General features: G+C 45.2%; 1 protein-coding gene across 1 annotated transcript in view; it reads right to left on the reverse strand.

Moving 5' to 3' along the window:
* LOC138260762 (ectonucleotide pyrophosphatase/phosphodiesterase family member 7-like) overlaps positions 1 to 22051 on the reverse strand; it is a 125286-nt gene that overhangs the window by 31757 nt on the left and 71478 nt on the right. The window contains exons 3-4 of the mRNA XM_069209223.1: positions 10264 to 10890; positions 5384 to 5636 (exon numbers count right to left, since the gene is read on the reverse strand). Coding sequence (XP_069065324.1) covers positions 5384 to 5636; positions 10264 to 10890 — 880 coding nt within the window. The remainder of the gene's footprint in view (positions 1 to 5383; positions 5637 to 10263; positions 10891 to 22051) is intronic.

Raw genomic sequence — 22051 nt, forward strand, 5'->3', positions numbered from 1 at the left:
ACTTGGAAAGGGTCACGGGTGCATGCCTGCCATAGGAGGAAATCTCAGTGTCTGTAATATAGGAGCTTTGTCACTACCGGACACAGAGGGGTCCTAGGCATGGAAGGGTGCACCCGCACTCTATGTGCTCATTGTAGGGCATATATTGAGCAATCCTTTCGGGCCACCATCTCTTGCAGCTAGTCCTCCAGAAATGTTAACAAGAATGAGCCCTCAATTTGCTCTGGCAGATCCACCACTCTAAAATTGATTAGATGGGCCCTTTCTTCCTGGTCCACAATCTGAGCCTCTAAGACCTTGACTTTGCCCGTAACTGTGCTCAGATCCCAGGTATGTGTTGTGGTGGTTGGGACCATCTCTCACAAGTTTGTCTCCATGCTATAATCTCGTAGAAGTCCCAGGCCCACCACTAGGGCATCTGTTTTGGTTTCAGGTGTGTCCTTGGTGGAAGCAAAAGCCTCTAGTATCATGTTCAACTTTTCAGCGGGGCTGAGCGGTGGAGGTTAACCATTCTTTTTGTTGCAGTGGGTACACTTTATCCTATCCCTGAGTGGAACCCCCAGGACAGGGCAGCAGAAGGAGGGGGAAGACGGCCTTGGACTAATTACAGTGCAACAATTCTTTAGACTGATCGATCTGTAGGTGAGTGTTGAGGCCTGGCATGGAAGGTGAATGTTCAGGGCAAGTTGTAATGCGGGCAAGGTGTAACGCCGCCACTGGGCCCCAAACAATGTAGCAGTCACATGACTATCTGGGGCCACTATCGATGGGGACAACATGGTAGGATGATGGAACCCAGAGTGTCACCGCTCAACTGCACGGGCTATGCAGCTCACATGATGCAGTAGCAAAGCTCCTGAAGGAAAGTTGTGTGGGGGGGGTCACAGTACAATGGTACCCCCTATGAGTTGTGGGGCTGGGACAGCCCAGTAGTAACGGGCAGCAACTCCCAGTGAGTGGCCACATCCCTGTAGATTACTAGTAATATGCTGGGGGAGAGAACCCTTTACATCTCCACCTGGCCACACCCACCCAGGTCCACCTTGCCACCTTCACTCACCGGTCTCGGCCTCTGCTACACCACTCTCAGATTTGTCCAAGGTGTAAAAGACTTTGTTAAAAGGGGCAGGGGCAATATGCTCTGTAGTATCCAGTCAGGAACCCCTTCCATCATGGCAGCTAGTTGAGCAGGTTACTGTTGCCTGGTTGTGCTCCGTCGGCTGCGGCCTACTGCTTGGCTGCCATATTGGAAAGGCCTCACTCGTGCGGTCCGCGAGTACTATTGCTGGTGCAGCCTCAAGTGCCTAATTCGGGATACAACAACAGTCTCTTGAGGCTCTCGGGTGTCTGCTCCAGGCGCCAGGTGGCAGATAATCACAGGATTATGTGGGGTAGGAGAGAATCCCGCCCTTGTGGATGGATACTTGCCATCTTCAACTTCCTTTTCCATTTTTCTTGTAATCGTTCCTGGAGGAGACACCAATTTTTGATTTCCTGTGCCCTGTACTAGCCATTTGCGATTATTTTCACAAATAAATTACGGAGAACATATCAAATCTCGTAATTAAATACAAAAATGTTCTTTTTGGATCCATCAATTCAAATCAAAGAGTTGAATGTACCCATTTTGAGGTCTGCCTGCTTTTTCTAGTTTCAGATGGGATGGAACTGTGAGGGGGTGATGAGGGTGGCGGGTGGACACTTGCATTAAAAGGCAATAGCTCTAAAATGGAGAATAATTTGTTGTTTAGTAAGGATGAGACACAATTCATGGTGCAGACTGAATAATTCCTTAAGTATGCCAGGCTAGTGAAGGCTTCCTGAACTACATAGGATTGTTTCCTGGCAGCACATCACACTCTCTCAGATTAGCAGATCTTCTGTTGCTCATTCATTTGGGGGTGGTTGAGGGGACACTGTCAGCCCTAAACAGAACGTTTTCCAAAGACAATGCTTGCTGGACACTGGGCTTGGACAATTGCAATGCTGTATAGACTGAACTGCAGCTGCACTTAGTCTTCCACTGCATACAATGGGTTTTGAGCACAGGGTTTGGCTTTCAATCACACCCTTCAGCCAATCCCTGTGCTGCCAGCACCACTGTATATAGCCTTTGGCCACACTCTGCCTCCAGTCACCCTTTCCCCACAGCTTTACTCAGCATGCTTAAGACATACGGCGGGAACATTGACTTTGCCTTGTGCGTAGACTCTGTAGACCCAGAGGCTGCTATGCACAGTTCTTCTGTAGAGGGTTTGCCCTTCAATCACACCCAGCAACCACTTCAGGTTGTCAAAGTTGTTTTTCTGATGTGCAATTTTGTGTGACAAATTATTTGTGCAAATTAATGATCCTAGTGAGGCTTACAGTCCTAACTGGTGAATTATTGATGTTGCACTTGAAACAATTTGATTATTTTGCATAGAAGTGTAATTAATAGTATAGTTTAGCTATGCCACATTTTTGTACAAGACACAATTTCTTTAAAATGGATGCAGTTTCTAGTGTTTGGTTCATCTTGTTCCTATCATTCCCCCCTCCCAATCAGTGTCCTGTTGCAAGTCATTTCGCCCCACAGTTTCCGCAGCGCACAGAGGGGGTCATTCTGACCCCGGCGGTCTCAGACCGCCGGGGCCAGGGTCGGCGGGAGCACCGCCGACAGACCGGCGGTGCCCCGCAGGGCATTCTGACCGCGGCGCTTTGGCCGCGGTCAGTGCAGGAAAACCGGCGGTCTCCCGCCGGTTTTCCGCTGCCCGTCAGAATCCTCCAAGGCGGCGCAGCATGCTGCGCCGCCTTGGGGATTCTGACACCCCCTACCGCCATCCTGTTCCTGGCGGTTCGCCCGTCAGGAACAGGATGGCGGTAGGGGGTGTCGCGGGCCCCTGGGGGCCCCTGCAGTGCCCATGCCAATGGCATGGGCACTGCAGGGGCCCCCGTAAGAGGGCCCCGCTTGTATTTCACTGTCTGCATAGCAGACAGTGAAATACGCGACGGGTGCAGTAGCACCCGTCACACCTTCCTACTCCGCCGGCTCGATTACGAGCCGGCTTCATGGTGGGAAGGTCGTTTTCCCCTGGGCTGGCGGGCGGCCTTTTGAAGGCCGCCCGCCAGCCCAGGGGAAAACTCAAAATACCCGCGCGGTCTTCCGACCGCGGTACGGTATTTTGGCGGCTCCCGCCGGGCGCGCGGTGACCGCGCCCGGCGGGAGTCAGAATGACCCCCAGAATGTTTTAATGTAAAAGGGGAGATACTGTCAGAAGGCAAGTATTGTCAATAAAGCTTTCCGTCGGGCATTTAGTGTATCATTTCGAAGGATTTCCACCTGAAAGTCTGAGGCAGACATACAGAAGAACATAGTTATATGAGCTATTGTTTGAGAAATGTTTCATATTATGTTGTACATCTCTGGTGTGCAGTTGCTGAGGAAACAAGTAGAATAGTTATCTTACCTTAAGAAAAGGGTTAGTGCTAATAAACTTTAATTTTTGCATATTCTTTTTTGATTTGTCAGTGCAACCTGACCATGATCATACCATGCTGAGCTTGCAGTTTTGTTAATTAATTTAATTATTATGTATACATTGTGTATAAAAATCCCTGATTCGGAAGGTTTGTGGGTGACTTTCCATTTCCTGTCAAAACTCTTTCCTATTATCTTGAGTCTTCTTTTTACCCTTTCTTAGCATGCTGTCAGTACTCTTTATGTGTTTGACATTTAGACATTCCCTGTATCGTTTTATTAACAATTCTGTGATAAATCTATTTCGCCATATTTTGATTTAGAACTCATTTATTAAATGGCTCTGATTGTCATTCTGATTTTACTCTGCTAAATTAATGTTTGTTGAAGAGGAGAGTAGACTCAAGGCTAGATCAACAAGAAGAAACCCAGAGCTGAACTACCCAGGGTAAAAATCAGGTACATAAAAATATCGGGGTTCAGACAATTAATATGTTTTGGCTCCCACAATAGGACCTCAGGCCCCACTGCGCATGGTCTTTGGTCATCTACTGTGAGCATTGTGCTTGGCCACGCTCTTTGTCTCAGTTATTTGACCTTTGATTCTGTTGTTGCACAGCTTTCAGTCACATGCAGGGGCTTTCGATGCCAAAACTAACTACTGGTAGCTGCTGGTCACGCCCCTCAAAAAGGCAATTTCAGTGCTATACCTTCACTTTTCATTGCATCAAAAATGCTTATAAGCAGTTTACGAGATGAGCATGACTAGCAAGACTTCAATCAGGGCTGATTGGAGAGTTTTGTAGGCCCTGTCCCAAGTGGGTGCTGTGGGGTGTGGTTGGAGGGTGAGGGCATTGTTGGTGCTTGTGTGACGTGTGTTGGGAGGCGGGTCTTGAGGGTGTTGTTAGCATTTGTGTCAGGGTGTGAGGGTGTGGCTGCTGGAGAACTGGCAGTAGATGTAGGTGAAAGCTCCTACCGTGGTGGAAAGTGCATAATGCAAGCAGTTGGGGGAACAGCATCTGGGATCTAGCGTCTTAAGGAGTGCTGCAGAGTATAGGTCAGTTCTTAAAATTCTTTACTGGTCACAAAAATACTGGTAGCAGGTTTCAGTACAGTATGAATTTCAAAAAAGTTAATTTTCTCAGAATTTGTTTTTCTAGAGTCAAATATATTTACCAAAACAAACTAGTATAATTTCTCAAAGTTCATTTTTGCACTATTAATGCTGATTTCAGACTGGTAACCCTCTCTGTGTGTACCCTATGTGGATGTCAATCTAGAAGCAATCCATTTCTGTTCTTAGTGTCAGCAGAGATAGGAAACAAAGACTTGGATTAGATTGATAGAGGGAAGCCATCCTGAATTCCAGGTTCTTTAAGACACTGCGTGACCATAGATTCCTTTCATTTATTTATTAGGTGTCTCTTTTCTGTGCATGATTTGTTGAGTATAGTTAATATTTTTCTGGTGGAATCCAGACCTACATCAAAGTATCCTCAGATTCCCAATAGCTTTGATATGTGCTTAGAGAATAGCCAAGCCTTGATGAAGTCAAAGAGCTTTATTAAGGAATGCCTGATATTTAAAGTGGGACCAGAATTAATGATTGTGGATGGTACCCCACCCCTGAATCCAGACATTGGAATGAGGAATGACATGTAGACCCATGATCACCAGGTTCTTCATAGATTCACAATTACAGAGCCTTTTTATGTTTCCCCATTCTACAGCCTCTGCTCCTAACGGGGTAAACTAGTTTTGAGACTATTGCTGAATTTACGCCTTCTTTTTGGAAATCCAGAATACTGCCTCATGCGTGCTCTCCAGATAGTCTCAAAACATTTTCTTTGTGTACGTGCACTCACTCGCTCACTCACTCACTACTTTTGAAGTAATTGAGGCTACAAAAATTCAATGTCTTACCAGATGGAATTGTAGGTTGTATGGGTTCAAGCCTGTCGACAAACATTTGCTCTGTCCAGGCCAACGAGCCGTTATGAGGCTCTGGATTTACTCCCAAGAGCTTGCACATGAGAGGATAGATGTGTATGCTGTCAAATGGCTCAGAAAGATATTTCCTTTTGAAAGCAGGACCAAAGGCCCGGAATATAGTCTTCATGTCCATGTCCTTATTGTCAAAACCATGGTCTCCTTTGTTGACATAGATTATGACTCTCTGGAAAAAATAACCAATGATATTAGCAAACCCTGTCAGTAGTTAGAGACTTTTTATTTCCTTCTCTGTGTGATTCCTATTTTATCACTTTCACCTTTCATATATGTATTACAGTCTTATTATGTTGCAATTTCCTCCATTGTGATAGATTCTCTCTTTGACGATATGAATTAGCCTGCCCAGTGTTTAATGAAAGCAAAATTTTTGGATAACAAGTAATTCTACTTGACCCTTCCCTAAAATTAAATTAATCCACAATGTGTGTATACAGGCTATAAAACAATATGAACTTAGCCTTGTCTCTCATGCTCCCATATCTGTCAGATAACAAAAATTAGGCTTAACGGAATACAATATCCAGGGTCATAAAATCTGGTCAGGTGGGACTACAATATTAGTATCTCGGATCTACTGTTCCATGGATAACAAACAGAACAAGCCTGTAGATCATGCCTCCTATCAACACACGCATGCTCCCTGCTTACTTTGCACATACTCATGTGCTGCTATAGCAGTACACTATCACGGATGCTGTAACATTGTAAAAGACACTAAATATGCCAAATGGCATGCTTTTAAAATCCATTTTCAGGATTTGCATTAAAGACATTTTATGACTGAGAAATTGTACAAAATGTGCTTTGAAATCACTGCTATAGTGCTGACACCATATTGATTCATTTTCTGTGACACTGTTTGCCGTTTTGTGTATAGCCAGTACTGCTTTCTCTTCTCTGGCGTATTTACCCTCACTCTTGTGCCTGACGCTAATAAATGGAGATTAGGAAATTATTATTTGTGTCTTGAAGGTTACATTTTTGCATCTTTTTAAGGCTAGTTTTGTTCTTCTCTTGAGTAAGATGTGAACCTGCTACACTACTATCTGTGGTTCAGTTTCTGTCACATTTATTCTCGTTTGAAATATGTATAAAGAAAATAGATAGTTAAAACGTCATGCAAATTGGAGAGGGTTTAGCATTAGATGTGCACTAACTGATGGATTAGAAATGACGCAAATGTGGCACTAAAAAAGTATAAATAAGGGCCTAACATTCTAGTGGCAAAACTTTTGCCGCCATGATTCGAAGAGGTTTCATAAAAGTGGGCAAAGACACACCATTGGAAACTAATATGCTGTCTCCTTGAAAAGAAGACCCTGATTCACATTGAGGCTGCTTGATTCACAATGTTTTCATTTGCCAACTAAGCAGCCTCATTTTTTCCTAATCCTTGGTTGTGCAACAGGACTGTGGACAGTGAGGTGAAAAGCCTTCACCTCATTGTTAATGGGGTGAGAATAGACTTTGGACTTCATTGTGTACATTAGTGAATACTAGAATGGAGGCTGACATTGCTACCCCAAGGACTGATTTAATAATATTTCACGCAACACAATGCAGCAAGGCAATTTGATGCGTTGTGTTGCGTGAAAGGGAGAGAACAGAAAAAAATGTGCTATGTCTACTAAGATATGGTGCCCTTCTGCTCTCTCCTAGCGCTGGCACACTGTGTGCTGCCTAGCACCACCACAGGCACCCTTACGCAATGCTGCGGGGGTGGCTGCATTACAGGCAGGATTGTTTATGTGCAGGAAAGCATATCTTCCTGCATGAAACCAGTCCTAGGAGGGAGATTTCTCTATGTGTGATGCAAAATGCATCATGCATAGAAAGAGGAAGTAACGAGGATTAATAAAAATAGTTCTCCCTATCACAACCCACTTTGGTAGGCACACCACTTTGGGGCAATCCCAGGTTTACTGGCTTTCTTAAATCTGAGATTGTGTCAGATTCCATGTGTGGATGCAAGGGAGCGCTTATGCTTCACCTACGGAAGGCTTACCACAATGAAATTAAGGCAACGTAGTGTATGCTGCTCTGTTGCAGTACATTTCTTACAAAGTCATGCATGGAAGCGCAAATAGCTCCTTCGGTGGGTTTGTAAATCCCATTTAAGGACTTGCAGTCCCTTGGGACTACTTGGGTCACACAAAGACAATGCAAGTCCTTAGTAAATTTGCTCCATAGTCATTTAAAGAAACAGGAGGCATAATGCCATGGAAAGTGGCACATTGCAGATGAGACTTATCTAGTAGTCTTTAGCACCAATCTCTGCTTCTCTTCAGCCTCAGAGCTTGCATACACGGGAGAAAAGGCACCAGTAAATGTTAACTTACGCTTTCTAAATGTTACTGTCTGATCTTGACCGTAGGTAACCCATCCATGCTTTGCGACATCCGGAGCATACAGAAAACATGCACATAACCTTGCCAGTTACAAGGAGATATGTCTCCTTGCCATGTATTCGCCTTATGAGTAATACGAGTTCTCAGTGTGCATTGCGATTCACAGGGGCAAAAGTGAATTGTAATACACAGTTGTGCATTGTGAAGTAGAACTTTCCCTTTACTAAGTCAGTTTTGTTGCATTTGCAAGCACAAAATACCTTTGCGCTTTTGATCTGGAACCTCTGAAACACCTAATGCAATCTGAGGATGCATAAAAAATAATTTGTAATTATGACTGATGACCCCAATGCTTGAACCTCAACTCACTGGGAAAGTTCATCCTAACCGTCACCACCCCAATATTAGCTCAGATAAAAAGACCCTGAACCCTATTTACCCGCTACAATATGGCTAATAATGATTCACACAGAAGTACACTCACGACAAGTTTTATCTTTGGCCAAATTAGATGTTAGTTGTACTTTTCAGAAGTGTGTCAATATCCAAGTTATTAGGTTAGAAACACTTTCGATAGTAGTCCCAAACATTCTCTTTCTTTCGGTTCTCACCTATCTTCTCTTCTGCTCATATTCTTCTCATAAAGCTTTAGTCATTTTGGTTCTCCATTTATTAAGTTTGCACAGACTTACCTCTAAGAATTCCATTATAACCAACATTCGCCAAACAGTGACCATCACAAATTTTAGCCTGGTCCATGGTTAAATATTTAATTTAGGGTGCAGTCCCACATTAACACTGATAGGGATGTTATCTTCAGCTGTCTACCCAGTGCTGATAACCAATGTACACAAATTGCGAACAAAAGTGAGCCAAATGTAATATGTGATGTAGCTGAATCTAGCATCCTGGGATTCTTGCTTATTGTTCATTTAGTGTTATTTTATTATTTATTTTTTGGGTCTAATGAAAGTTTAAAATATTAAGAAAATATTGCTGTATATATTTAGGGGCCTATTTATGAGCCGCTTTGTGTTGCTTATGCACTACACAACATTGCCCTGAGTGGCTCCATAAATCTGGAGAAAAGCAGTGCAACGCAAATTGCTGCTTTGCCTTATTCTGGCCTGGGAAGGCATTCCATGGGCATTGCGTTGGTGTGCCTATGCAACTCCCATGGTTTTTAAAGGATTCTCAGAATTACCAGAACTGGAAGACGTGGGAGCGCGCCAAAAAGATACGCTTTTTCAAGGAGGCGTAATGAGGATAAATATTTTATTTCTCCTTGTTACTTGCTCATTCAAGGAATATGCCTCTGAGGATGTTTCTGTGCAGGAAAGTGTCCCTTCCAACACAAAAACAATCCTGCATGCAACGTAGTCACCCATGCAATATGGTAGAAGGGCTGTGCAAGGGTGCCTTAATTGGTGCTAGGCTGGCAAAAGGGCATCAGCACAGGGGAAAAGGCAGGAATGCATCATATTTCCTTAAGTACGGTGCATTCCTGCTCTTCCCCTGTCACGCAGTGCAGTGCAGCAAGGCGGCTTGCTGAGCTGCACTGTGTGACATCCTCATAAATATGCCACTTAGATTTGGCCAAAATATAAACACTATTCATTTAGATGGATGTATGTTGCTATTTTGACTTCCATATTTTAAGGTTCAATTATTTCCAATCATTTATTTTGGATTAGCATTATGAAAACATTGTTGTTTTATGTATGTTATCTGTTCCTTGAATATTTTTAGATCTGACATTCTCACCAATAAGACCAGTACCAGCCTATTGAATTTCTTATGATGAGGATTTTCAAGCTGGCATCTTCCTTAGGGTTAAAGGTGTGAATTGCTACTTTGCCTAAGTATAATTTAATTCCTATCTGATCAGCACTAACTGAGTGTTTTTAACAACACTTGCCAATATGTGTAGGTTCAACAACATTCCTCAAGATTTTTTTAAAGTCTGGTTATTCAAGTATGTTTCTTTTATCTCTAGGTTGAGCAATAAGCTTTCTTAATATTTTCTTTGAGTTTTCCAACATCTTTGGCGTATGGTATGCCTTTTGAGGATGTGCCTGGCGAAGCTGGAGCTTTTCAAATTATATAATTATTCATCTTATATATCTAGCCCATCCTCTTGACACAAAGAACAACCACCATAGTTTAAATGGCAAAGCTTTGACCACCATGACTTGAGGATACACCTAAATAGGGGTCACATAAATACTGCTATTGTGAACTGATTTCCTCCTGATTATTTTCAGATCTGAGGATCCAAAGGAAATATTTGGGGATAAGAACAGATGGTCCCATACTTTTTCATGAACACCCTCAATTAAACATTTTGGGTCAAAGGCTGCATCTACTCACATAACAAGCTGATTGCCCCAATCTAATAGTTTTACAATGTGAGGTTTGGTCATTACATTGAACTGAACTCACCCCATTTATGCTATAGCCGGGATCACCATAAACTAGGATTGGTAAAATGCGCTTATTGTGGGCATAGTGGAATTGCACTGGGAATTCTTCTTTTTTGAACACCTTGAGGTGAGGATGAGCATTCTTCAGAGCCTGGTACAATTCCTCTTCCTTTCCTGGCTTTGGGAGCACCATCCCAGCACCACCATAATCCACTATGTCAAACTTGACGAGGTTCCGGAAATTGATATATTCTGACAATAAGATCTCCTTCACTTCTGGATGCTTCTTCACGGTGGTCATACCATGATCAGATGTGATAATGACATTGAGTTTATTTTTCAGGTTGTTCCTTTCAATGACTTCCACAAGGTAGCCGATTGTCCGGTCGATCTGCCTAATGATGGCTTTTCTCTGCTCTGTTTCTGGGCCTGGGCTGTGTCCTACTTTGTCTGGTTCTCCGTAGTACAGTGTTACAAAGTCAAAATCTTCTTTGGTAAACCAGTTCATGACAATGTCAATATTCTGTTTCCATTCAGTCTCATTACTGTCGGGATGGTCAAACGATTCCACCAGCGACCTGTAAACAGGCTGTCCACTGTAGTTTGCCCCACCTCCAGGATAATGGAAAGAGCCAACCTTTTTCCCCTGTATAATGAAAAAGACATTTACTTCATTTTCAGCAGCACTAAAACGACAAAATGTGTTTCACGGATAAAAATATTACGCACAGTATTTAAGTCTTTGCATTGCAATCAGCCTACAGCCCATGTTTGTGTGCATGTTGTACATGCACATATGTCAATGGCCTTAATTACAGGTTACATGCTGCTGATGTTATTTTATCACAAGTAACATTGAAAGTGATATTACAATTTCTACTTGGTAAAATTGCCCCAGTACCAAGGAATAGGTTATTACTGTACCGGGCAGGCAGATTTTTTACATCATTCAGTGAAATCATTTATACAAATTTGCAGAAGGTAATATGGTATCAGTGAGGTATCTATCTATCTATCTATCTATCTATCTATCTATCTATCTATCTATCTATCTATCTATCTTAGAATAATTGCACAAAACGCAGTGGTAATAAATCCATATTTCTCAGGGAATATATGGGACATATTTCACAGTACCCAGTGAAATACACATTTCATCATTAAAATGACAGTCTCCAAACCACTCTACAGAGCTTTAAAATTGTCAAGGCTACTAGGATTATGTGGCATGGAGGACCAAACTATGCAGGAAGGTTACCTAAATTATGCAGTAAAATATGCAAATTATGTGGCACATTCTCTGTCAGTACTATTTTATCCATTTGAGACAGAAACAACAATTTTGGCCAGATCTGTAATTTTTACCTAAGTCCACTGGCACCCTAAATTACCCATTGGTGTATTAACAATTTATTCAAGAAAGGTAAATAAAACCCATTATTCTAATTCCAATCAGTGTCCATTGTTAACTGCACTTTGAAGTAAACAGCATTTTTAAGATAACTGCCAAAAAATTGTAATATAAAAAGTACATAGCAGGCATTTATAATGTGGAGCTGTATTGCCATCTCGAGATTGTCGTGACATTTACAAACCACTCCACCTTTGGCCTTGCCGTTTATGATGTCACCAAAACTATTTGTATTCACTCTCTCTTGCATTCTCTTGTGAGCCACAATAATTCTAAGCACTTAAAAAAAATTACAGGTTGCTTGAAATGCATATCAAGTCAGCTCTGGTTCCTACAATAGTTTATTTAATTTTTATATGTACATTTCCAACTGAGACTGCACAGGGCAAACCATAGCTGGCCAACATTTCTCACTGCATCAGAGGTGAGCAGAAATGTGCTCTCTGAATATAAGATGTATTATTATTGACATCTGAGGCATGAAGTGTGTAATTGCAGTCAGAACAGACACAATGCCTAAAACCTGCTGTATATACTTTGTGGGCTTCAGCCCGCCAGTAGGCTTCCCATTTGCTGGCTCCATTTTCGCCCTTCTACCCTTTCTTCCCATTTGTCCATGGCATGCATTTGTCTTGCCTCTTGCTTTGATGAGCCCTCCCCAAAAGCAGGGATCAAGTACTATATCCATCCACTGGTCACCATTTCACCATCTGTTTTATGAACTACTCTTTTCTTTCCTGAAAAGCAATTGACACGATCGGTCCTTTTTTCACTCACTCTGCTCTGTTTTTGTAAACAGGATTGTAAATCTTGTTCTTATCTCCTCACATTTGCTTAGCATTCAAAGACTTAGATCCAATGTCAGATGAGTTGTGAAACCAATAGAAGCATTTCAGTTTCCTATCCCACAGCCACCAGGTCTAACGGACCTGAGCAGGGTTAGATAATAATGGAACGGGTTAACCTTCTACGTATATTAACATCATTTGTATGCTGCAAAAGTAGCTTACATAAAAATGGTGGGATATAAAATAGAAATGTACATAACAACTTAGTTAAAATGAAATACCAGGGGCGGACCCAACCAACATGGCCGGCCGGACTTAAACTCCAGAGGCGCCGCAAAAACTCCCCACAGCCACGCTAAGTGAGGTGTCGGTGGAGGAGTTTTGCACCTACAATAACCTGGTGAAGGTGGCGGGACACCCAGGGGTGCCAAACGACTCAGAGACAGGGCCCCGCGGACGAGCTGGCCACCCCTGGATGCGGGGCGCGAAGGGAGGCCGAAGCGCGGCCTGGGAGATCTCGATGCCTGCGGCCCCATGACGAGCCAGGGGCCGCATAGGGCAAGCTGAGGAGAGGAGGCGGCGGCCCCCTTTGGCGATAGGGGGGGCCGACAGGCTCCGCTGGTGTGTCGGGCGACCGCGCAGGAGAGACGTGGTGCGGCAGCGCCATGGGCGACGCCGGGGCCCAGTGGGACCTGATGCATGCTGACGACCAGAGCCCAGAGCCGATGCTCTGGAGGGGGATCCGCCTGCAGCCCCAGTGAGGAGAGTGAAGGGGCGGTGGTGGGGCCCCGTTTATCCGGCAGTGGGGCAAAGTGGAGATGAATGCTTGACCCCAAGATGGCGCACAGAGGCCCGGTGTTAAGAGGATCTTGCGCGTGATTGTAGCTGAAGGACGGTGCGATCGGCCCCCCTTTCCTGTGAGGGTGCCCTGGAGGATGTTCTCTGCGTTCGGAGAAGGACCTCAGTGAGGGATCCTGTGGTGACAGTAAGTGGAACTGCGCGCAGGAGCGTTGGCAGTAGCTCCTAAACGATAAGACCCTGGGGGGTGCCTATGCCTCGGCGGAGATTGCAAACCAACAGGGCCTCCAACTATTTTGCACCCACTGGAACGGGAGGACCTGCCTCACCACAGGTGGGAGAGATGGCACTAATGAGGGAGGACTTCCTGTCATCCCTTCGCACCTTCAAGGCAGAATTAAGAGAGGAGCTCACGGCCGACATTAAGGCGATTTTGGATATGTTCCAAGCGGACATTAATAGTAGATTAGCCTCTCTCCAAGCTGATCTGGACTCAGTTGGGTCACGCACTTTGAAGCTGGAAAGCAGGTCCAAGCGGTGCAACAACAGGTCACCCCTAAGGAGAGGGAGGTCACACACATTAAAACGCAACTCCAACTCTCCATGCTCAAGTGTGAAGACTTGGAAAACCGGGCCCGCAGAGACAACACCAGAGTGAGGGGGCTGGAGGAGGGCAGCGAGGGAGTGGACCTGGAGGCCTTTGTGGTCGGCCTCTTCTCCACCCTCTTGGGTGAGGAACTTCCGGCGGTACAGGTAGAGAGGGTGCACAGGGTGGGGAGCCGTGCCGCCGACGAGGGGAGGAGGCCCAGAGACATATTGGTGAAGCTGAGCTCGTTTAAAGTTAAGGAACGTATCCTCCAACAGGTGCGAAAACAGGACTCTGTCTCTTTCCAGGGGGCACAATGCACCCTATTTCAGGATATTGCTCCAGCACTGGCCCATCGGCAGCAGTTTCGTCCGGTGAGAGAGGTACTAAGATCAAAAAACATAAGGTACCAATGGACATTTCCCTTTGGTCTGGTTTTTGAGCTCCACAACAAGGCTTGCCACTTCACAGACATTGGGGAGGCAGGGGCCTCACTGGGAATACAGGAGAGGAGTTCAGGAGTCAGGCTCACTGCACCAGGTGACTCGGGAGGACAGGACAAGCCTTCCACTTCTGCGGATCAATGGAGACAACTGAGGAGTAGGAGGAAGACAAGAAATTATACTCTCCGCATGGCATATGATTGCAACAGAACCAGCAAGGGGTTAGAAGGAGACTCCTGGGTGGTCTTGTGTGGGGATCTCACTGTGCCAGGGAGGGGGGGATTCCCCGCTGAGGGGTGCCAGGGGCATTGTGGTTCAGGGCGGGTTTGACCACCTGAGGGTCAGGCTTGGCGTGGTCCCTCTCACACCACTGACGAGTAATGGAGGAGAACCCCACTCATGACGCTGGTATTGCTTTCGTATGCAGTCTGGTGGGGGGTGGCAGCGGGTGCATACCTCGTCTACACCATGAAGATTACAGGGAGGTTTGACAACCAGCGACCTGTTGTTCATGGGTTTTTTCTTATTTTGAAGTGTTTTTTATGTTTGGTTATTGTTCACTATCCCTACTTAGCGCGGGAGGGCTATCGAGGAGGTCTGGGGAACTTTCGGGGCACTTGGACGATGGGGTGAGGGATCTGAGAGGTTGCCAAGGGATGATGCTCGCTCGGGCCAGGGAATTTGGGTCGCAGTTGTGCAATGTTGGAATTGTTATCATGGAATGTTAAGGGTTTGAACTCACCCAATAAGCGGTCACAGCTGAGAAAGTACTTTGATGATCATAACTATGATACTGTGTCCTTGCAGAAAATGCACCTTAAGAGGGCCGAGGGTCAGCACCTACACCACAAACAGTACCCAGCGCCAACAAAACATTGTGGGGTAGCCCTGCTATTCCACAGGTCTATTCACTTCCAGAGTATGGGGTCAAAACAAGATAAGGAGGGTAGATTTCTAATGGTCAAGGGCAGCCTGGGGGGGAGGGTTTGCACGGTGGCCACTCTTTATGCTCCCAACAGTGGGCAAACACAAACTGGGCTCTTGAGCTTCCTGGAAGGGCTGGAGGGATTTGCGGAGGGAGAGATAATGCTACTGGGTGACTTTAATTTGATCTGGGACGCCACCCAGGACACAACACACCCCCAGAGAACGCCTGCAAATGCTTTTGCTAAATCAGTTAAGTCGGTTAAGGTAAGAGCTCTTTGATTCTTGGCGTGCCCTTAAGCCCACGGAGAAGGACTATACTTTCTTCTCCCATTCTCACAGATCCTACCTCAGGATAGACTATATATTTTTAAGTCAACCTCTTCGTCAGACTCTTCGATCGGTAACCATTCATCCGATTATTATATCTGACCATGCTCCAGTGGAGGTGGGTGTATATTGGTCCCTCGGGCGCTCGAAGACCAGGCGGTGGTACTTCCCAAACATTTTAATCTGTGACTCAGCCAATCGCGATAACTTGCGTAGAGCTATCAGAGAATAGTTCCAACATAATAGAGTGGGAGACACTACTCCCACCATTCTCTGGGACGTGTTCAAGGCAGTCATCAGGGGCACATGCATTTCCCTAGCATCTGCGCTATATCAGTTAAAATCTGAAGAACGACAGGTCTTAGAAAATGAACTGAAAGTAGCCGAACAGGCCCATAAGCTCTCCCCTACCTGGCAGGCCCAGAGAAAGGTAACTGCCCTTAAAGGCAAACTGCAATCCATATACACGAATAGAGCAGAAGTAGCACTGTTGAGACTTCAGAAAACGCACTACGAAAAGGGTAATAAAATAGGCACACCTCTGGCTAGGCAACTACGTGCCAAACGAACGAGGGACTATATATCGCAGGTGAATGATGAGACATGGGAACATTATTCCGACGATGAGAAGGCATGAGCTTTTAGGGGGTTCTTTGCGCATCTATATCAATCGGATGAGCCGAATGCCCTTGCTCAAGAGAGCTAACAGCAACACACCCACCTTCCGCAGGTCTCCCGGGAGGCTAATGACGTTCTGGCAGCCCGTTCACCACAGACGAAGTTCAGGCGGCTATCGACTCTCTCCCACTTCATAAGGCGCCCGGTCCCGATGGGTATACTGCACATTTTTATAAATCCTTTAATGCAGAGCTAATAGGACATCTCGCCAAATTGTTCAATTATGTAAGAACGGAGGGTGCACAGTCCCCTACTACTATCAACAAAGCCCTAATAGCACTTATTTCCGAGGTGGGAAAGGACTCTCAGTCATGTGCCTCTTATAGGCCTATTGCCCTACTCAACCTCAAAGCAAAATTATATTCCAAAATTCTGGCATGGAGACTTGAGGAGGTGCTGCCGGATTTAATACATCCTGATCAATAAGCTTTATCAAGGGCCGACAAACGCACAACAATTTGAGCTGAGTCATCCACCTGATGGAAAGAGTAACAAAGCTCAACGCTGAAAAAGCATTTGCTGGGGTGGAGTGGTCCTTTCTGGTGGTGACTTTTCGGCGTTTTGGGTTCGGGGTACAATTCATTGCAATAGTGATAAGCAACTACTCATGTCCCCGGACCCGAATACTGGTAAACGGGGTGACCTCTGATTTTTTTGAATTGTCGCGGGGAACGAGGCAGGGATGTCCTCTTTCCCCGTTGCTTTTTGCACTTAGTGTGGAACCTCTGGCGGCACAGATTAGGGCATATCCGGACTTTCAGGGCATCAAGTTTGTCCCCGACCACCATAAAATTCCCTGTTTGCTGACAACATTTTGCTGTTTGTCACTGAAACCCGCACATCCCTTTTGACAATCCAGGAGGAGCTGGCTCTTTTTGAGCAAGTGGCAGGCTTTAAAGTAAATAAAGGGAAATCATATATCCTTAATTTGACCATACCCACCGCTGAAATGGGACAGATAGCATCCAAGTCTCTATTTACTTGGGCTAAAAAAGAAATTACATACCTGGGAATCAAGCTCGTTCCTAGGGTTGCCGACCTGTTTAGGGCCAACTACCCGTCCATACTAAGGACGTTGCGAGCGGATTTTAAAAGATGGTCGTTGCTCTGGTTGACTTGGCTGGGTCGCATCAATTGCATCAAGATGACGGTGCTCCCACGCTTCCTATATCTGTTCCAGAGCCTGCCTATTGACATTCCTACTGATGGTTTTACGATGACACATATGCTGTTCACGAGGTTTATATGACAGGGGTCTAGGGCCAGACCGCCCCACAAGGCACTTATGCGCACCAAAGAGGAGGGCGGCTTAGCACTCCCTGACCTCCTCAAGTATTATAGAGTGGCACAACTTCGTGTCATTGCTGAGTGGTCCCTCAAAGAGTCGGACAAGTTGTGGCTCCATATGGACAGGGCAGTGATGGGACGGACATTATGGGACGTCCTTTGGAAGCCCAAAGAGGCACGACCAAAGAATGCATACCTTGGTACCCCCACCGCTACCACCCTTAAGGTGTGGGACATGGTGACAAGAGTTTATGAGATTACAACCTTTCCCTCACCACATACCCCCATCCATTTTAATATGGCCTTTCCTCCGGGGAATTCCTCGGGCCCTTTGACAGGTGGAGGGAGGGAGGCTGTCTGCGGATCGCAGATCCGTTTCATGGGGAACAGATACGTACATTCAATAACTGCTGTAGGAACTTTCAACTGCCCCAATCCGAATATTTCCATTACACTCAGTTAATTCATTGGGTTACATGCGAGAGGCGCCCACCAGGGACCTTCTCCCCATTGAGAGATTTGTGCAGCGCGGTGGAGTGACGAGGGGTAGCATATTGTACAAAATATTGGCCTTGGCGCAGCGCGCGCATGCCCCAGACACATCCCTTTTTGGGAGCAGGCGCTGGGTTGTTCGGTGGAGGAGGGTCTTTGGCATCACCTATTTCAGGATATAACCAAATAAAACCCCTCGATGGGAGCCAGGGAAGCACACTATAAGCTACTTTACAATTGGTACCTCTGTCCTGAGAAACTTAAAAAAATAAACCCCGAGGTATCAGACAGGTGCTGGAGTGGTTGCGAAATGTTGGGGGATTTCAGCCATATCTGGTGGGACTGCCCTGCCATCCGCCCTTACTGGAGCGAAATCCTATCTGATTTAAAATAAATGCTGGGCTACCCTGTACCAACACCTCTGGAGCATATTCTGCTGGGCCTCCACACCCCGGAACTGAAACATCAAACGCAGGGAGATTGCTCCGTAATGTGGCTGGCGTTGGGGTGGCGAAGACGGCTTTAGCGTGTTATTGGAAAAAAGTGGACCCACCTCCAATAGCTCTGTGGTATACGAGGTTGTGGCGTGGCCTCGCCATGAAGCGATTAGCAGATAAAATGGATGACTCTCGAAGAAGCTTCGACTACATTTGGGACCCCCTGGTTCGGTTCCTCTCAAAGGGCCTGCCTCTCGCAACTTGTAGCCCACGCCTTTGGGCTCTGCATCTTTTCCATGTTTAGGGGCTGGATGGGGAAGGGATGATGAGTGTGACTAAGGGTGAAGTTCCCGGGCTCAGGCAGGGGACTCATAGGCTGAAGGCCTTTAAATCCTCGTCTGTTGTGCTGAGAGGGATAGAACACTTGTTGTGTTGTTAAGTTTTGTTATTACTATGTTTAATGTTTTACGTATTAAGTGAACAACTACGCCAACTGCGGGGGGCGCCGGGCGTAACGAGATATGTACTTCTATCCTAATTGTTATCCTATGACCTGGTCGGGAAGGGACGGGGGGAAGCCGCAGCATATTTTGAGTGGCTTGACGCCTTCTGTAACTTGGTATGCATACTTTGATATATCAAAAATCCTAATAAAAGCAATGAAATACCATATGAATTATATTTTATATGATTTGCATTGTAGATCGTAAATCTTTTTTTACCACCTTACACTTTGTTGTAATCACATGCGTTGCATGCGCTGGAACTGCATTTAAACATACACTGTCAAAATGGCCATTATGTTTATTTTAGAGCTGTTCGTTGTGGTCATTACCCATTTCATGAAGACTTCTGTTTCCTACTTGCAATGCTTCTGTGCTTTGACTCAGTGGATGCGTTAGCCCGGCCTCTCTACTTTGCCTCAGGCCTGGACATGCCCCTATTGCCGCCTCACGCCCTCTGATTTCTCCCTGACCAGGGGAGCCCTCAGTAGCTGCTGTCACCAAGCCAGTGTACTTCCAGTGACCCAAGAACGCCCTGAATTGGGCGAACGGTGAATTGATGGTTCCTTCTTGCAGATAGAGGCTGTGATTTCTGGGACAGTGGATTGGAGTCCAAAAAGCCATGTCAGGGACACTGAAAACAGTGCAAAGATATCTATGGACTTTGTGGCTGGGAACCTATACCCAATAGGCCTAAAAGGTCTAGGACCAGATGTTCAAAGCTTTTTGCACGTCGCAAACAGCGAATTTCACTGTTTGCGATGTGCAAAAAGCACATTGCGATGCCCAATCTCCGTTTCGCGAGTCGGTAACCTGGTTACCGACTTGCAAAACCGGACTGCGAGTCACAATTAGGAAGGGGTGTTCCCCTTACTAATTGCGAGTTGCAGCGCGATGCTGTATTGTTTTGTGACCGCGAATGCGGTCACAAAGCAATCGCAGTTACCACCAGTGTCACACTGGTGGTAACCCATTCGCAAAAGGGAAAGGGTCCCGATGGGACCCCTTCCCCTTTGTGAATGGCATGAAAAACATTTTTTCAGAGCATAGGACAACTGACTGCTCTGAAAAAATGAAACGAAAACGTTTCATTTTTTTAGTTTTGTAATGCATCTCGTTTTCCTTTAAGGAAAACGGGCTGCATTACAAAAAAAAAAAACTGCCTTATTTAAAAGCAGTCACAGACATGTGTGTGCTGCCACTCGCAAGGGGGTCGCAAATTGCGACCCACCTCATTAATACTAATGAGGTAGGCCTTTGCGACCCCCTTGCGAGTCGCAGATGGTGTCAGGGACACCATCCTACATTCTGGATTACTACATCTGGCCCCTAGTATGTTGCACATGTGCCCCTAGGTGCAGACGCTTCCAAGTACACATCGCACACACCACAGACTATTAGTATGGTCAACGCGAAGACTGGAGATGTACATAGGTCCATTGTCGTGTTAAGTTTTGGTTTGAGCAACACCGGAGGGTACCCAGCTATCTGTTTTCCTTGTATTGATCGTCTAAGTCGCACCATGCCTTTCCACCTACTCTCACCTAACGACAGGCATTGTCATGTTAATGGTCAGTAAAAGGCTTGGCCCCTAGCAGCTGAAGCCTCCAGACTCCAATATCCGAGGCTTGGGATGTGCATGTTTAGACATGTACAGACACACACCATGGGCCTCATTGGTGGTCCGTGTACTTTATCCTTGTAACACTTAAAGGCCTGGCAGGAGCCACGGAGTAAGAGAACAAGCTCCTCCCTTCTTAACACTAGCATTGCAATTCATATAATTCTGAATCCATTTGTATCCTGCTCACTTCAGCTACTAAATCGAGTAGCGCCACCCTTTGTAAACACATGCTCTACCTTTCACATTCATACATGACATATCTTTGATGTACACATTCCTTTGTACTACGGTGTTCATTACTTTTGTAAATATTCCAAAGAATATTGCATAAATACTAAAATATTTAGGTTGCTGCTTACAAAAATGCATACCACCGTAAAATCAGGGACCAAGCACCGATTGATTCAACTGAATCAGTGCCCGTCCGCGCTTCTTACGTGAATGAAGTACTGTTTTGATCTTTTTAACTTTTAGTGTCATGCAAACAAAAGGCATGTGACTGGCAAGAACATGTCCAACAAGACAAACAAAATTGCAAAAAATGTATTTTCTATAGTTAACTTGCTTTTATTTTGCTAAGTCTTTTCTCACTTTGCACTCATGTTTTCTTTGGTTTTTGCTTGTGGGTGCTGTCACTCTAACATTAACACTAGCACACTAACATCAACACACAAACACTGACACAATAACATCATTTAGGGGACCAAATACGGCTAAAAGACATTCACATTGACAGCGCTAATAGTTCTAAAACTCGGAAACTTGGTCGGAAATTGCGAGGCCTATTGGCTTTGCCAATGCTTGTTTGCTCTACCACTCATGCTTGGGGTACGCTGAAGTTGGTATCTGTAAACAGAAAAAGGATTTCCATTTCCAGTGCTGGCTTTAGGGAGGTGCAACATGTGCCATTGCACTGGGCACTAAGGTTAAGAGGGTGTTCTCTACAAATAGGCTGAACTGAGATAAGAGCATCTTGCAGAAATCCACGTGTGCCCGTCATTTTTCAAGGGATATATAATATAGAATGATAACTCTGGTGGTCAGTGCACTTGAGGCCGAAATGTGAGATATGTATAGTCGCTGTTTTGAATCATGATACAGTAGCTAAGAGGGTTAATGTTCCAGCTGCAATGCACAGTGTGTGACGTGCAACTCACAGAGTAGTATTTTATGTAGATAGTTCAGTGTGTTATTGCTTTTGTCACAGACATCCTATGGTTACTTGGAGTTCAAAAATAACAATCCTTCAAATATACCAAATGTGGCAGCAATGTAATATGTGCAAATTGAAAGGCCTAGGTATAGAATTTCTTTTCCTTTTTGTTTTTTTAAGATTGTTAAAAAGGGTTCCTTTGGGTAGCAATACAACTGTATTAGTATGATTCCTGTTATAAACTGGGTCTCTAGTTGGCAGAGGTATGCATCCTGTCCAAGTACACAACTTAAATTAACCTGTACTCACCCTTTTGGCAGATTGACATAGAGGAGACAGGCTTAACATAAGAG

This window comes from Pleurodeles waltl, chromosome 10, assembly GCF_031143425.1.
Source record: "Pleurodeles waltl isolate 20211129_DDA chromosome 10, aPleWal1.hap1.20221129, whole genome shotgun sequence".
Taxonomy (NCBI): domain Eukaryota; kingdom Metazoa; phylum Chordata; class Amphibia; order Caudata; family Salamandridae; genus Pleurodeles; species Pleurodeles waltl.